At 43.2% G+C, this 18,146-nt stretch overlaps 1 protein-coding gene and 1 non-coding gene across 2 annotated transcripts in view; one reads left to right on the forward strand and one right to left on the reverse strand.

Annotated features, from left to right (window-relative positions):
* Positions 1 to 2,474: 2,474 nt before the first annotated feature.
* Positions 2,475 to 18,146, forward strand: part of gldc (glycine dehydrogenase (decarboxylating)) — a 171,967-nt gene continuing 156,295 nt past the window's right edge. Inside the window, exons 1-2 of the mRNA XM_041185541.1 lie at positions 2,475 to 2,771; positions 3,260 to 3,338. Coding sequence (XP_041041475.1) covers positions 2,475 to 2,771; positions 3,260 to 3,338 — 376 coding nt within the window. The remainder of the gene's footprint in view (positions 2,772 to 3,259; positions 3,339 to 18,146) is intronic.
* Positions 6,009 to 6,090, reverse strand: trnas-gcu. The gene has a single exon. It is a non-coding gene; the product is annotated as a tRNA-Ser (tRNA).

An 18,146-nucleotide genomic window follows, 5' to 3' on the forward strand; every position in this document is an offset into this window, starting at 1 on the left:
GAGGAGGTCTGGACTGGCCTATATGTGACTCCAGACCCACAGCAATGTGGTTGACTCTTAACTGCCCTCTCATCAAGGGCAATAAATGCTGGCCTAGCCAGTGGTGCCCACATCCCATTAACAAATTTAAAAAACAAAAAAACTTATTAGTTTAATATAAAACTTGTCAAATAGAAAGGCAAAGCTTATTAATATGAAAGTATACCAATTACTCTTTCAAGACACCCTAAGTCATGCACAACTAAAATAAAAATAGAGGAATTCTGCCAAAGCTTAAAAGTCAAGAAAAAAATGATGGAGCCCTTGAAATGGTGTCTGGGTTATGTGGTTGGTGTCTCAGCGCTGATCTGCCAAACAATCGATGACTCTTGCACTGCTTTTCAGGCAGACTCAAGCAACACCTGCAGGTACTCGATACCAGCATGCAGAGCAACCTAGAAGCAGCTTTTATTCATTCCCAGTTGTGGACTGCAAAAAGACTGCTGTCTTCCTTCACAAGCAGTTGATCCTTCTCAAAGCAAAACCAAAACCAATTTTTAAACACAATTCCAGGCATGTTTTTTTTTCTGTCCAGAGCCATAAACTACCATGCAACCCCTTTTGTACACAGTCAACCAGGGTCAAGCTTCCAGTTTCCAAGTTTCCAGCTTCTTTACAACTGCTTAATTACCTTTACTTTTCTTGGAAGAGCCATCCATTTACAAGAAATCAGAGTTATTGCATTAACCCTTTAAGGAACAGTGTCTTTTAAAACAAAAATTTATCCAGGAGGTTCTTAGCCCTTGAAGATAAACCATTTTCTGGGATTAAAGTATTCATCACAATAGGAATGCATTCCACATATTCAAGTCTGAAGGACTTAGGATATGTTGGCAGAACCCAAGGTTAAGGACACCCTGTTGTGCGCTGTGTTCCTATTGGAGTTTAGCCAGTTGTAACTAAAGCAATGGAGGCTTTCCACTCTTCGTCTAGAATTGCCTTATCAGTTGGGATGCTGGTTTGTAGAATTATCTAGACCCAAATGGGCAGAATCTCATTCTGCAAGTTTCATTAGTCAGCCATGCCGCCTGGTCAATCACCAACATTGCACTGGAGCACTGTAGATCTGCTTGCCATAGGTATTTGAGTTAATCCCAAACTCTCACCACCAACTATGTCACCTGACAGCCACCGTTAACCCAATATATTATTTCCCGCCAAGGATACTGGTTGTCATTGCAAAACTGATAGCTGCAAATCTGAGTATTTCCCATTGGACGGAGGTACTAGGTTCTCCTTACAAGTTGCATGTTAAACAGCACAACTTGCCAGAAGATGTGTGTGCTAGACACTATTGTTCCAATTGCAAAAGGAATATACACCGCATCCTTTTAAATAGTTGTTCCCCATTTGGAGCAGCAGGGTTTCACAGTAGCTGCTTACCCTTCTGCTAGGACCCAGGTTCTGAGTATATGAGAGCACGTTCTCATACCCAACCTCTAGGTAATGTCTTCCAACTTCCATTGTCCCAGATCTCAGAATTTCCTCAGCAAATATCTGAGCATCATCTGCTTTCAGTGTGATGTAAAGACGGGCATAGGGAAAACAATTTAATGTTCTAGACATCCAAGTTCAATGCCAACTGCTTAGCCCAGAAGAGGGTAAAGGGTCCTCTACTAAAGAGCCCTTTAGTAAAGAGGTATTTCTGTCATGACCTTGACTCTCTCTCTCCAGAGTAGTCTATGACAAATCTGTACAATCCTCGCTCCCATCCTACAGCCATTTCCCTTTTGTTAGCATAAACTCACCTAGCAACACAATCCTGGGCCTCTTACATTGACTGGAAATGCCTAAGGGATTCTGAGCTAGTGGAGGAGAGCTGGAGGGAAACGTCCCCTGTTGTTTGGGTGTTCTCAATAATGGGGGGTGCAGGGGAGAAGGAGGGAGGAAGGATGTGCAGCAGTTTACCACCTAGTGTCTCACCTTTCCTTCCACCCTGTGCTAAAACTGAAATACGTCTCAACACCTAACGTGATCCCACCAGATGGCAGCATTAGTTACAAACTCCTGACAGTCTTCGCGTGACTCAATAAAATAACGTTTTCACATTTCTGTCTCTGTGCATCTTGTTTAAGCAAGGCGTGGATTTTTGAGACCACGGAGCAGGCAGGCACGTGAACCCCAAGATGTTTGAATGTTGCCTCGATGATAGAAATCCGAACTATACCCAAAACCATATATATGTATATATATATAATATATATCTATGAACAATTTATTATATGATGAGCTGATGTTTGGGAGGCTTGTCCACACGTCATGGTTATGTAGTCACTTGATTGGGTGTCGGTATATAAAGCCGGGTCGCTCAGCTTGCCGCTTAGTTCCTTAATCCGAAGTGAATTCCGAATTCGGGAAGTTAGTTCAAGGCAGCGGCGGGTTTTTTTTTATTTGGGGAGGGGGGGGGGGGGGGAAGCAAAAGAGAGAGGGAAAAAATGCAAAGCTGTGTGAAATCCTGGGGGTTCCTGGTCAACTCTCTCGGTCTGCAGCTCACCTGCCGGAAACCTGGCGGATGCCGCTTTAACGGGGCGGGCAGCCCGGCGATTTTCAGCAGAAACTCTCGGAGAAAGCGAACCGAGCCGAGCGGCGGCGTGCGAGCCCTGGGCACAACTCCGACAAACCATGCGAGGTTAATAGACAAGATCCTACCCCGGCACGATGACTTCTCAGAGAGGCACATCGGACCCGGAGACAAAGAGAAGAGGGAAATGCTGGACACTCTGGGACTGGCGGTAACAGCGCACGGGGGTTTATTCTCTTTGGTCGGCTTCCCTCATTAGCTCCAGCCTGTGCCCGGTATTTTTAAGGCATCAAGCCTGAAGTGTGGTCGCTGATGACATAGTCAATCGGGCGCATCTTTGCAACTTTCATTTGCTTAGCAATCCATTAAACTTGAGGCATTGAAATACTGATTTTTTTTTCAATTTACGACATCCCTCGCCATAGGAAGCACATGTTACAATCCTGGGCTGCAACTGAGAATTGTTTTGTGTTTTAAAAAAAAATTACACACCTCTACACATCCCCAAAATGGCAAACTCGTCTCTCTGCCCACCCCTCTTCCCAACCCCTCTGTGAATTTGGATGCATTTTTGGAGGGAGGGGGGGTTTGGATGGGGAGGGGGAGTATATTACATTTCACATTCTGCCCCTTGAATGTGTTTTTTTTTAATGCTATATGTATAATATATTGTTTACTATTTTCCCCATGTTCCGATAGTGCATTGACGAACTTATTGACAACACGGTTCCTGCCAGCATCCGTCTCACCAAACCTTTGAGAATGGACGATCCCGTGTGTGAGTACAATATTTTTTTTAATTATTATTTACCCTCATTTTATTTTTATTTGAATGGAGGGTTGAAACAGCGAGTTTTTGGAATGTCCTGTTGCCTCGGGGATTGCACATTGCAACATGAATACCCCGGTCCCATAACCTTATTAGGTATAGGTGAAGTCTGGTCTGGTTTTTTTTCTCTGCAAATCATTGAAAGGGATTGGGGGTGGGGAGGGGATGGCAATGATAAGCCGTTTTTAAATGCCGTGTAAAGTTCATTTCCTCCAGCTCCAGCGCCCCTGTGTCCAGTTCAGCCTGGCTCGCCCGAGATTTCATTAACCCAGGCGGGCATAGAGCCTAGGACGTGACCATGGCGAAACAAAAAAAAAGGTCACCCCGCCTCCCCCAACTCTTTCTCTTCCTCTCTTTCCCCCCCCCCCCCCTCACTCACATTGTATAGGACAGTTCCTCCCATCACACAAGCACCAGCACAGCCAGGAGTTGACTTTTTTTTGTTCAGTTCTTGCAAGCCAGGGAATTGAGCTTGTACAAATGTCTGATCACTTCAACCAGAGGCGTAGATGTGGCTCCAATCTTATCATGCGTGATTGTTTATTGAAGGGAAAACAATTCTGCTTTAGAAAGTTGTGGAGCCTTAATAATCTAATACTAGACAAGAAGCAGCTGATCCCCCTAGCCGGGCCAGACTACAATATCCCCCTTCTTATTCTGTAGAAACATTGAGTTTTGTAGTTAACTGCTTCCAAATTTATGCAATGTACTGATTTTAAATGCCTCTTAATGTATCCGCTTACTGTAATTCTTAAGCAAGTAGGAATGTGTCAAGGAGTAACTTAATAATTGCACCCCCACACCCTATCCGTAAATACAGGAGGGAAAGGGACATTTTTCACTTTTCTGGATTGAACAGGATCGACCCATTAGTTTTCAGAAAGTAATTACTTTCCGATGGAAGTTTAAAATAAAAACAAAAATGCTTAGCAGGTCTGTAGAGAGAGAGTTAATATTTTAGCCAGAACTCGTGGAAAAAAAGTTAGAAATGTAACAGGTTTTAAGAAAGGCGGCGGGGAGAGGGGGGAGGGAGAACAAAAGGAAAGGTCTGACTTGGGGAGAAATTAAATGGCAGAAGGATGCTGGTGCAAGGCAAAAAGCGCTGGTCATAGGACGAGTAAAGATAGGTCTAGAGGTGTAAGCAGGAATAATAGAATCACTGCAAGCAGCTGCAGCAGCCCCCCCCCACCCCCCCAAAAAAGGGCAGAAGTTATAACTTGAAGTTGTTGAACTTGGTGTTGAGTCCAGAAGGTTGTAAAGATTGGGTGCTGTTCCTTGACTTGTATTGAGTTTCATTGCAACAGTGCCGGAGGCTGAGGACACAGGTCAGTGTGGGAGTTGATGGAGAATCTGGAAGTTGATGGAGTGACTGGAAGCTCTGTATCATGCTTGGTGGACTGAACAAGAAGTACACTCAAGGTTGTAATCTGCATTGGTCTCCCCACACTGAATACAGTAAACTAAATGGAATGAAGTACAAGTAAATTGCTATTTAACCTGGAAGGAGTGTTTGGACCCCTGGATAGTAGGAAAGGTAGGGCAGGTGTTGTATCTGCTGTCCTTGCACAGGAAAGAGATTGGTGTTCTGCGTAATTGAGGTCTTGGTTTAGGGTGTGGTGAAGGCTTGCATCTTCCTTGAACAGAGGTGGAGCTAGTTCCTATCCACCACTGCCCCCTCTACTTGGCTAAATTAATTCTCACTCCGAACAGCTTGACTCCACTCACTTCCTCCAAATAAAAGGTGTTGCCTTGGGAACCCTTATGCATAACCCTATTTATGCATGCCTTTTTTGTGGGATATGTGGAACATTCCTTGTTCCAGTCCTAACTATGTCACTTCCCACACCTCTTTTTGATCCTGAGCTTCCAGTCACTGGTCATTTTAATTCTTTTCTTTTTTCCCCCTACTTCCACTCTAACTCCCAGCCTTTGACTTCTTACACTGTTTCATTGAAGCTCAACATAAACTCAAGGAGCAGCCCCTCATCTTTTTGATTTAGGCATGTTACAGCCTTCGGGACTCAATTTTCAGTTCAGCAATTCTAGATTATAACCTCTGCCCCCACTTTATTTCAGAACTTAGCTTTTGACCCTTTTTTCCATCCTCTAGATCAACATTTATTTATTTACTTGTTGCAGTGCCATCCTCTTTTGTCATTTAATCTCAATCTCTTCTGTTTTCCCCTGATCACAGACCTTCCTTTTTATTCACTCCCTTTTCCTGACTCTTTACTTGCTTAAAACCTGTTACATCTGCCTTTATTAATTTTCAGGTACATGCATGGACTGAACTTGTGGTTTATTGTAGAAAATAAAAACTTGCTGCACAACAGATAAGATTCTGCCTGACCTGTCTCCTTGATCGCCCAAGTCAAGGCCCAAATTGGCTGTCGTAACCCCTGCCACATTGTGTAACTCTTTCGAGTACAAACACGTTTCCATCTGTTCCTATTCAGATGAAGTTACATTGTTTCATAGTTTGCCATTGTGAGATTTGAACTCTTGATCTTGGGGTTACAAACCCAGTACCATAACCACTTGGCTATTTAGGCCAAGCCTAAATAATTTCAGGTTACTGTACAGCGTATGAAAAAATAGCCCAACAACTGAGCTGCGATGCGACGAGGATGGGATTCAAACCCACGCGTGCAGAGCACAATGGATTAGCAGTCCATCGCCTTAACCACTCGGCCACCTCGTCACCGCCAAAAGACTTCCAAAAGGCATTTAATAAATTTCCTCATGAGAGGTCACGAATCAAGCTCAAAGCTGTGGGGATTGTTAAAATTTGGATGGATACACAAAATTAGCTGAATTGTAGAAAACAGTGGGTGCTGGTTAGAGGGCGAATGTCAAGGTGTAGGCAGGGGAAACTAATTTTTTAATAACTCATCATTCGTGAGATGTAGCATGGCTGGCAAGGCCAACATTTATTGACCTTGAGAAGGTGGTAGTAGCTGTTTTCTTGAACTGCTGCAGTCTGTGATGTGCTGCTGTCATGTCGGGAGTTCCAGGATTTTGATCCAACGATGAAGGAATAGTGGTATATTTCCAAGCCAGTGTTGTGATTGACTTGGAGGGAAACTTGCAAGTGGTGGTTGTCCTCATGCACTTGTTGCCCTTGACGTTCTAGGTGGTAGAGGTCATGGGTTTGCAAGAAGCCTTGACAAGTTGCTTCAGTGCATCTTTTAGATGTATACACTGTTGTCACTGTGTGCAGGTGCTGGAGTGAGTGAATGTTTAAGCTGGTGAGAGCAGGCTGCTTTGTCCTGGATGATGTCAAGCTTCTTGAGGGCTCTTGGAACCCATTTATCCAGGCAAGTGGGGAGTATTCCATCACATTCCTGACTTAGTGTCTTGTATTGGTGGAAAGGCTTTGAGGAATCTGGAGGTAAGTTAACTCACTGTAGAACTGGGTGCCTGACCTGCATCTGTGGCCACAGTATTTATGCTAGAATGCATCTGATTCAGTGATGGCCATGCTATTGAATGAAAAAGGAAGGTGTTAGATTCTTATTTGAGATGATCATTGCCTGGCAATTGTTTGGCATAAATGTTACTTGTCACTAGCCCAAGCCTGAATGTTGTCCAGATCTTGCTGCATACAAACATGGAGCGCATTATTTGTGACATTGGAAATGGACTAAACATTGCAATCATCTGCAACCATCCCCACTTCTGACCTAATGGAAAGAAGGTAATTGATGAAAGAACTCAAGATGGTTATGCCTCTGACACTTCCCTGAAGAAACTCCTGTGATGTCCCAGGGCAGAGATACTTGGCCTCAAATAATGACAACCATCTTCCATTGTGCTAGGTATGTCAATAAGCAGTGGAGGGTTTTCAGCCTTAGACTCCAATTTTGAATGAACCTCAAAATTGACGTAAGTTTTGCAAAGGCTCCTTGATTCCATACTCTGTTAAATGTTGCCTTGATGCAAAGGGATGTTGAGACACAAATTTTGGCTTGGAAACCAGGTGAACTTTCTCCTCTTTGAATTGTGTCATGGGATCTTTTAAATGCACCTCAACAGTAAAGTGAGCTATGATTTAACATCTCCTCCAGAATTTAGTGTCTGTAACAGTGCATTGATATTTAAGTTCCATTTTTAAGCAGGAGCAACAGCTCACTCTGAGACATCAGTGGGCCGAGTCATTTCTTTATCATGTGGAGTGAATCAAATTGGCTGGAGACTGGCATCTTTGAGGACCTCAAGGAGGCTGAGATGGATCAGCCGCTCAGAAGTTCTGGCTGAAGATGGTTGCAAACACTTCAACCTTGTGTTTTGCATTCACACCCTGAAGTTGGGGGTGTTTGTGGCACCTTCTCTTCCCACTAGTTATTTAATTGCCCCACTACCATCTACAACTGGATGTGGCAGAACTGCAAGAGCTTTAATTTGATCTGTCGTGGGATTGCTTGGTGCTGTCTGTCGCATGCTGTTTCCTGCTGTTTGGCATGCGTGTAGTTCTGTGTCGTGGCTTCACACAGGTTGCTTGGCACCTCACTTTTAGGGAATCAGGCTGCTGCTCCTGGCATGCTCTAAACTTCTTATTGGATCAGGGTTGAATTGCTGATTTGATGACAGTGGTAGAATGAAGGATTTGCCACATTGAGGTTACAGACTATGGTATGCACTAGGGTTTAAAATTAGGTATGCTATTGTTTTCAAATTCAAAACAATGACTTGGATGGAGAAACTCAATAGTCCAGATTTCACTTTCAGTATAGTGATCAGGCTAATGGTGCCTGTTATTATTTATATGCATTTGGTACAGAGATTTTAGGTGATTGGCAGTTGCGTGGTCAGAAACAAATATCCCAAATTTTCTGCATGATCTGTGCTGCTTTGTCATTAGCTTTGAGAAATGACAACTTGCTGCCTGTCTCCTCATTCAAATGCATTGAACAGCATGAAGTTGCTGTGTTTGCCAAGGAGATGGCCACAAAGTTAAACCTTGTTAATACAAGTGCAGATACCCTTTTGAGGTTATGATAGGTGTTAATTACTGCGAAACAACTACTCTACGACTGAAAGTTAAATATTAAAGTACTGAGTTGCCTTCAGGTATGAATTATTGGACATTTAATTAAAAAATGTAAAATTTCAACTTGATCATTTTTTACTTTATTTCCCCACCTCTCTTAACCCAGACTTTATTTCCGTACCCAATTTAACATTGAATTCATCCAGTCTAATTTGTACTTTTATTTTGTATATTTTGTTTATTTCACAAGTTGTGTCTTCAATCTGATTTCATTTAAGAGATATGATTGCTTGTCCTGTTTGTTCAGGCCTTGATGCTCTGTTTCCCTCTGTGCCCATTATGAACTCACTTCCAACAACTGGCCACTGAAAATTTTTTTCAAACTTGCTCGTGCATGCGCAACTCTAACTAGTGGAAGAGGTCATTAGATGTCCTGTTACAGGAAAACCTCAACCAATACAAATTGATCAAAATTGCAGATGTCAATTTAGGTGGGGCAGTGGGACCCAAGAAAGCAGCACAAACTTACAGAACAAGCTAAATAAGATGGGAGTGGGCTAAATAATAATAAATGGTGTAGATAAGTGTGAAGTTTTGTATACAGGAATGAAAAACGGTGTGCGAAGGGTACATGGTTCAAACTATAAGATAAGTTTAGGTTCAAACTATAAGATAAGTTTAGGACACCTTAACAGGAGATTCCTTATGCAGAGAGTGATCAATACTTGGAATAGATGTTGAAGTAGAGTGGTGGTGGCCAAATCCTTGTCATCATTATAGAAACAATTAGAAGCAGCAATGGGCAAGTATAGGCTTGTTCTGGATGGATGAATTAAGATAGGCCAATGAGCTTCCTTATTGAAGTATATTGTGCTCATGGTTACTAAGCTGGGAGATTCTTAATGTTGTTCCTATTTGTAGTTTAACAAGGAGGCTGCTGCAGGGATAGATTTGAAAGAATGTCATTTCATGAGGTTGGGAGGTGGAGTGGGAGCAGGGAGCCAAAACTAGTATAGCTGCCTATCTGATGATGCCTACCATGTTGACTTTACTGCAGGAGTCATTCATTGTGTGCTTGTTTACAGTACCTTACATGCTTTGGGATAAGTGCTATATAAATAAAAATATTGCCAGCTATACTCCATGTTCTGCATTATTGGAATACAATTTCCATGAATTAAATACTAATGTTATAAGACCTTTTGTTAATGACTTTCACAAACAGAGTATCCTTTTTGTTGAAATGTCATCATTGTTGTGGAAATGATCAAACACGACATCTAATTTGCACAGAGCAATGTCATAGTTGTAACTTCAACTTTTTAATGAAATAGTCTTGTGACATGTGGGTTTCACAACTAGCTGCTGTGTAATGCCAAACTGTATGAAGTCTCCTTTTCAACAAGGTCTTCAGCTCTTTAAAGATTTTGTTGGAACTTGGATATTAAAGCAGTGTGTGTTCTCCCTGAAAGGAGTGTGGCATTACACATCATCTCACTTTACATACATGTGAAGTGGTTTGAAGATGCAATATATAGATGCAAATCCTCCTAGCTTCCTTTCAATATGGCTTACCAGCTCTTAATTGTTGACTCAACTATGTTTATAGGTGCCAGGCAACTGCTGGTGCCTCACCAAAGTGACTAACATAAGCCTTGAAAGTTGGCTTTTGACCTGGCTGCTAGGAACATTACAGTTCTGTCTAATCCTCTGCTTACATGCTTATGCTTGAAGCAGAAGTTGCTACCTTGTGATCTATAGGGAGACCCATCCTGACTTTATGCTTCTTTCCCTTTCCCACCAATAACCACCACAGCTTAGAGGCCCATTGTGGTGCCCAGTTGTAAGATCAGCATAAAAGAAAACCTCCATCTTGCTGTCTACAAGTGCATATCTCAGTAGAGGATACCTAATAACACTTAGGAATGGAATAGTGATTTTTTCTTATTCCTTTTTTGCACCCACCAAGGGTGCTGAGACATATAGCTACTGCAATCAGCTATTCACAGGCTTAATGTAATGGAGGTTGAAGATGATTATCTCTGCAGTAATAGATGTGTTGTAAGACAGGTGGTAATAGCAGAAAGCTGCTTGAAATCAGTGTATTTATAATTGGTAAGAGCAAAATGCTGCAGATTCTGGAAATCTGAAATAAAAACACAAAATGCTGGAAATAATCAGGTCTGTCAGCATCTGTGGAGAGAGAAACAGAGTTAAGGTTTCAGGACTGTGAACTTTCATCAGAATTTTCATGGACCATTGGTGCCATTACTGGGAAAGAGGGAGCTGTTCAACAGAGGGCGCTGGTGAGAAGTGACTGAAGCATTCTGGGAGAAGTCATCGTAGCCACTGCGACTCAGGAGGGAATCGAGGAGGACCCACTGTCAAAGAATGGAATAGCCCCAAACATTACATTGCTGTAGTGTTTCCATCCCTCCCTCCTCAAGCCTAAAAAAAAAGAGGAAAAGGCAGTGCTTTTAGGAGTGCACCAGATCTGCGAGGGACACTCTTCTAAAAGTGGATGTTAAAGAAAAAGCAGCTGATTGTTGAGTAAATCCTGGGAGCAGACTCAGAGGGAGGAGCACCGGAGCGGTGAGTATAAATCTAGCTTGCCTCAGGGATTTGTGGCCTTGTCCCCAGGGAGCAGACTCGGAGGGAGGAGCACCGCAGCGGTGACCTCGGGGCACAGAGTAACTGAAGCCAAAACTGAAAGTGACGTCACAGGAAAGCTGTGACCTGATTGGTTGGTAGGAAATCTGCACCAAATTTGAAAGAAAAACACTGCAAAGCTAATTAATAAATTAATTATCTAAGTAGAGATGGCTGGGCAGATGATGTGCTGTAGCTGTATGATGTGGGAGCCGGCAGATTCCATTGCGAGCCTCAGTGACCACATCTGCAGCAAGTGTTGGTCGCTGGAGGAACTCCGGCTCAGAATTGATGAGCTGGAGTCCGAGCTCCGGACGCTGCGGCACATCCAGGAGGGGGAGAGTTCCCTGGATGCTTTGTATCGGGAGGCAGTCACAGCCGGTAGATTAAGTACCTCAAGTCGGGTCAGTGGTCAGGGTAAGCAGGGTGTGACTGCAAGTGAGGCAGGTAGAGGGATCCTGTGTTCAGGAACAGAGGAGCCTCAACTCTTGACCTTGTCCAACAGCTTTGAGGTACTTGCTCCCTGTGTGGATGAGGAAGAGGGCTGGAGGGAAGATGAGCCAGCTGACCATGGCACTGTGGCACAGGAGGCCATTCAAGAGGGGGGAGCAAAAAGACAAGTGGTAGATGTAGGGGATTCTATAACTAGAGGAATTGATAGCATCCTTTATAAGCAGGATCGAGAGTCCCACATGGTATGTTGCCTGCCCGGTGCCAGGGTGAGGGACATCTCTGACCGGCTTGAAAGGATATTGGAGAGGGAGGGGGAGGATCCAGTTGTTGTGGTCCACGTTGGGACAAATAACATAGGTAAAACTAGGAAAGAGGACCTGTTCGGGGGTTATCAGGAACTAGGAGCTAAATGAAAGAACAGGTCCTCAAGGGTTATCATCTCTGGATTACTACCCAAGCCACGTGCAAATTGGCATAGGGACGCGAGAATAAGGGAAGTAAACACATGGCTAAAGGAGTGGTGCGGGAAAGAGGGGTTCCATTTTGTGGGGCACTGGCATCAGTATTGGAACAGGAGGGATCTGTACTGTTGGGACGGTCTCCACCTGAACCGATCTGGGACCAATGTTCTAGCAAAAAGGGTAAATAGGGTGGTCAACAGGACTTTAAACTAGAAAGTGGGGGGGGGGGAGGGTAAAACTCCAAGAAGTATGACTAATGGGAAACAAAGCAGCAGGTTAGCATGTGGGGGGTGGATTTGACTTAATGGAAAATCATGAAAAAACTGAAAAGAAAGGAGATCCCAGGAGAGGCTATTAAAGTCTCCAGAACACAAAATAGGACAGAGTGTTTGGAAAGGACTAGGAATCTAACTTCAAGCACATCAGATAAAGGGATGACGATGAGAAAGGGGACGGGAAATACAGGACTGAAGGTGTTGTATCTGAATGCACGCAGTATACGAAATAAGGTAAATGAGCTTGTGGCGCAGATTGAAATTGGCAGGTATGATGTGGTGGGCATCACGGAGACATGGCTGCAAGGGGATCAGGACTGGGAGCTAAATATCCAAGGATATACATCCTATCAAAGATAGGCAGGTTGGCAGAAGGGGTGGGGTTGCTTTGTTAGTAAGAAATGAAAGTAAATCGATAGCAAGAAATGATGTAGGGTCAGATGATGTAGAATCTGTGTGGGTAGAGTTGAGGAACCGCAAAGGTAAAAAAACCATAATGGGAGTTATGTACAGGCCTCCGGACAGTAGTCAGGATATGGGGCACAAGATACACCAGGAGATAGAAAAGGTGTGTAAGAAAGGCAAGGTTACAGTGATTATGGGGGATTTCAATATGCAGATAGACTAGGAAAATCAGGTTGGTAGTGGATCCCAAGAAAAGGAATTTATGGAATGTCTACGAGATGGCTTTTTGGAGCAGCTTGTGGTGGAGCCCACTAGGGAACAGGCAATTCTAGATTTAATGATGTGTAATGAGGCAGATTTGATAAGGGAACTTAAGGTGAAGGAACCCTTAGGAGGAAGTGACCATAATATAATAGAATTTACCCTGCAATTTGAGAGGAAAAAGCTGGAATCAGATGTAATGGTATTACAGTTGAATAATGGCAACTACAGAGGCATGAGGGAGGAGCTGGCCAGAATTGACTGGGAGATGAGCCTAGCAGGAAAGACAGTGGAACAGCAATGCCAGGAGTTTCTGGGAGTAATTTGTGAGACACAGCAAAAATTCATCCCTAGGAAGAAGAAGCATACTAAAGGGAGGACGAGGCGACCATGGCTGACAAGGAAAGTCAGGGACAGCATAAAAGCTAAAGAGAAAGCATACAATGTGCCAAAGAGCAATGAGAAACCAGGGGATTGGGAAGCCTACAAAGACCAACAGAGGACAACTAAAAAAGAAATGAGGGAGAAGATTAACTATGAGGGTAAACTAGCCAGTAATATAAAAGAAGATTGCAAGAGTTTTTTTAGATATATAAAGGGAAGAGAGAGGCAAAAGTGGACATTGGGCCGCTGGAAAATGACGCTGGAGAAGTAGTAGTGGGGAACAAAGAAATGGTGGAAGAACTGAATAGGTACTTTGCGTCAGTCTTCACAGTGGAAGACACGAGTGATATCCCCAAAGTTCAAGAGAGTCGGGGGGGCCAGAGGTGAGTTTGGTGGCCATTACCAAGGAGACATGCTAGGAAAACTGAAAAGTCTGAAGGTGGATAAATCACCTGGATCAGATGGATTACACCCCAGAGTTCTGAAGGAGATAGCTGAAGAGATAGTGGAGGCGTTAGTGGTGATCTTTCAGGAATCACTGGAGTCAGGGAGGGTCCCAGAGGACTGGAAAATCGTTAATGTACCCCCCCTGTTTAAGAAGGGAGTGAGGGAAAAGACGGGAAATTACAGGCTGATTAGCCTGAGGTCAGTCGTTGGTAAGATTTTAGAGTCCATTATTAAGGATGAGATTTCAGAATACTTGGAAGTGCATGGTAAAATAGGGCAAAGTCAGCATGGTTTCATCAAGGGAAGGTCATGCCTGACAAATCTGTTAGAATTCTTTGAGGAGGTAATGAGTAGGTTAGACAAAGGAGAGCCAATGGATGTTATCTACTTGGACTTCCAGAAGGCCTTTGACAAGGTGCCGCACAGGAGGCTGCTCAGTAAGATAAGAGCCCATGGTGTTAGAGGCAAGGTACTAGCATGGATATAAGATTGGCTGTCTGGCAGGAGGCAGAGAGTGGGGATAAGGGGGTCCTTCTCAGGATGGTGGCCGGTGACTAGTGGAGTTCCGCAGGGGTCAGTGTTGGGACCACAACTTTTCACTTTGTACATTAATGATCTAGATGAAGGAACTGAGGGCATCCTGGCTAAGTTTGCAGATGATACAAAGATAGGTGGAGGGACAGGTAGTATTGAGGAGGTGGGGAGGCTGCAGAAGGATTTGGACAGGTTAGGAGAATGGGCAAAGAAGTGGCAGATGAAATATAACGTTGGGAAGTGTGAGGTCATGCACTTTGGTAGGAAGAATAGAGGCATGGACTATTTTCTAAATGGGGAGAGAATTCAGAAATCTGGAGTGCAAAGGGACTTGGGAGTTCTAGTCCAGGATTCTTTTGAGGTTAACTTGCAGGTTGAGTCGGTAGTTAGGAAGGCAAATGCCATGTTGGCATTTATTTCGAGAGGGCTAGAATATAAAAGCAGGGATGTGTTGCTGAAGCTTTATAAGGCTCTGGTCAGACCACATTTAGAATATTGTGAGCCGTTTTAGGCCCCGTATCTCAGGAAGGATGTGCTGGTCCTGTAGAGGGTCCAGAGGAGGTTCACGAGAATGATCCCAGGAATGAAAGGTTTAACATATGAGGAACATTTGAGGACTGTGGGTCTATACTCGATGGAGTTTAGAAGGATGAGGGGGGATCTGATTGAAACTTACAGAATACTGAAAGGCCTGGATAGAGTGGACGTGGGGAAGATGTTTCCGTAAGTAGGAGAGACTAGGACCCGAGGATACAGCCTCAGAGTAAAGGGAAGGCCTTTTAGAACAGAGATGAGGAGAAACTTCTTTAGCCAGAGAGTGGTGAATCTGTGGAATTCATTGCCACAGAAGGCTTTGGAGGCCAAGTCATTGAGTGTATTTAGGAGTGAGATAGATAGGTTCTTGATTGGTTAGGGGATCAAAAGTTAAGGGGAGAAGGTGGGAAAATGGGGTTGAGAAAATTATCAGCCATGATTGAAAGGCGGAGCAGACTCGATGGGCCGATTGGCCTAATTTCTACTCCTATGTCTTATGGTCTGTTCTGTTGGGAGCAGGGTCTGCTTAAACCACTGTCCTGGCGAATCCAGAAACTAAGGCAGTAGACAAGACTTTAAACTAATAAAGGCTCAGGAATGAGGCGAGGAAACGTAGGTTTGAGGGCTGAGTTGACCAAGGTACAGTGGGAAACCATTTTCAAAGATGACTGTTGATAAGTAAAGGCAAACATTTAAAGAATTCATAAGTGGCAACAAATATACATTCCTTAAGGGATAAAAGTGGTCGAACCATGGCTAACAAGTTCAAGAAAGGAGTATTAAATGAAAGGAAAAGGCTTATGATATTGCAAAAAAGAGTAGCAAGTATGATAATTGGGATGATTTTAGAATTCTGCAAAGGAGGAGCAAGAAAATGATGAGGAAAGAGAAAACAGAATGACAGTAAACCAGCAAGAGACACAAAAACAGATTGTAAAAAGTTTCCATAGATATGTAAATAGGAAGACTTTAGAAAATTTAAATGTGGGCCCATTAGCTGAGGAGACATAGGAATAAGGAATAAGGAAATGGCAGAGACATTAAACAAGTACCTTGTAGCTGTCTTAATGGTAGACACACACATTCCAAAAATTGTGGGGATCCAATGGTTTGAGAATGAAGAATGCCAAAAAAATTAAATAAAAGTTATTGGCTGTGAAAGTCGACAAATCCACCCACTGATCCCCAGACCTCATGGCCTGCATTTTAGATTTAAAAAAAGGTGTCTGCAGAGATAGAAGATGCATTGGTTTTGATCCTCCAGAATCTCCGAGGTTTTAGAACAGTCCCCATGGATGAAAAAGCGGCAAACATAAGCCCACTGTTCAATAAAAGTGAGAGAGGAAAAAATAGGGAACTATACGCCAGTTAGCTTGACAGCAGAAGTATGGAACATTCTAGAATCTATTAGGGATGTGGTAACAAGGCACTTAAAGGATCGTATTATGATTATGCAGAATCGACATGGATTTATGAAATGAAAAGTCATGTTTGATTTTTGAAGACGTAACTAGCTCTATATATAAATGGGAACTAGTGAATGTAGTGAGTGGATTTTCAAAAAGTATTCGATAAGGTGCTGCAGAAGAGGTTTTTGCAAAAAAAAATTAAGGTTCATGGGTTGGGGTAAAATATTAGCATAGATTGGGGATTTGTTAATGGAGTGAAACCAGAGATGGAGTATGGGTCGTTTTTGGGTTGACTGGCTGTATCTAGCAGTATACTACCGTGATCGGTGCTCCGCTATTTACAACCTATATATCAATGATTTGGATGAGGGGATTAAGTGAAATGTAGCCAAGTTTGTTGATGATGCAAAGTTGGGTGGGAAATTAAACCGAGAAGGAAGCAGAGAGTGCTAAGAAATGTCAACAGGTTAAGTGAGTGGGCAAGAACATGGCAGATAGAATATACTGTGGGGAAGTGTGAAGTTGTCCCCTCTGGTAAGAAAACTAGAGTACTCTTAAATGTAAACTAGAATACTCTTAAATGGAGAGACTGGAAATGTTTTGTATTCAAGAGGGACCTGGATGTACTTGTGCTTGAATCCCAGAATTTTACATGCAGATACAGCAGGCAAATTAGGAAAGCAAGCACTATTCTATCTTGGATTACAAAAGGACTAGAGTATAGAGTAAAGAAATCTGCATAGGGTTTAATGAGACCACAGCTGGAATACTGTGTACAGTTTTGAATGCCTTGCCCAAGGAAGGATATACTTACCTTTAGAGGGGGTACAGTGAAGGTTCATAGGGCTAGATTCCATGTTCCACACTCCCCCTCCCCATCCTAGGGCATAGTTGATGGGGATACCGCCAGTGGGCTCAGGGAGCTTATAAAGGAGCTACCACCCCCATGCCTGCCACCAGCCCAAGCAGTGAAAGCTGTCAGGCCTTCCACTTGGTACTGGCCACTGCCTGACATGGCAAGAATTATGGCAGGGATAGGAAGAGGTTTAAGGGCCTCAGTTGGCCCATGGGTGGGTGGGCCACCTGACACCACCCCTGCTGTGTGTAAAATTGCAGTGGGGTGGGTAATTGTCATGATGCTCAATTTTACGCCCCTGCCCCCACTTGTCTGCCTGCCAACCTGACCTGGGGGGGTGGTGGGGTGGGCAAGTATTAAATATTGCCCCAGGTATTAATCTTATGATTTGAAATTGAGTAGACTAGGCTATTATGACACAGCCTATGGTAAAGGCTGAGTTGTTCAAATCCGAGGGAAACATGAAGCAACTGTGGTAACCCATTTTTGCAATTTATATGTTTCGAGATGCAGGCTTTGAATTCAGTAGTAATGAGACCACTGAGTCTTGAGAGGATTTTTTATAAAACTAGATTAAAAGTTAATACACAGCTTGTAAGCACATACATATGTCTACAAAATTACTACTCTAATAACTACAAAAATCCCCTAATTAATCTGACTCTCAGTTAGATCCCTGGTAAGGCAACAGTATAATACAGATTTAAACAGACCTCTGGCAAAGCACACCCTGGACAGTTGCATTCAAAATGAGTTGCTTTCAGCTTTGGGCCCTTGCAGACAGACTTGAGGCTTACAGGCTGGAGGCTTTAGATCTTAGAATCCCTCTTCCTTTTACCAACAGCTTTCTCTTCCTTTTATATGTCTTTTCATCTTTGAATGCAAATTTGCATAGTCATTAGGTTTTTTGAACTTCAAATCTTTTAACAATAAAACCCTTTCATACTACACACTTTACAAGTAAGCTTGCTTTTAAAAAAACATTGTTTCTGAGCTTCAGCTGGTTAGGTGTAATATTTCACCCGCTCTTTTGGATGGTCTATTTAAAAATGCAAATTGCCCTCTTCACACCTCACTTTCTATTTCCCTATGTTTATCT

Source organism: Carcharodon carcharias, chromosome 4, assembly GCF_017639515.1.
Source record: "Carcharodon carcharias isolate sCarCar2 chromosome 4, sCarCar2.pri, whole genome shotgun sequence".
Lineage (NCBI taxonomy): Eukaryota > Metazoa > Chordata > Chondrichthyes > Lamniformes > Lamnidae > Carcharodon > Carcharodon carcharias.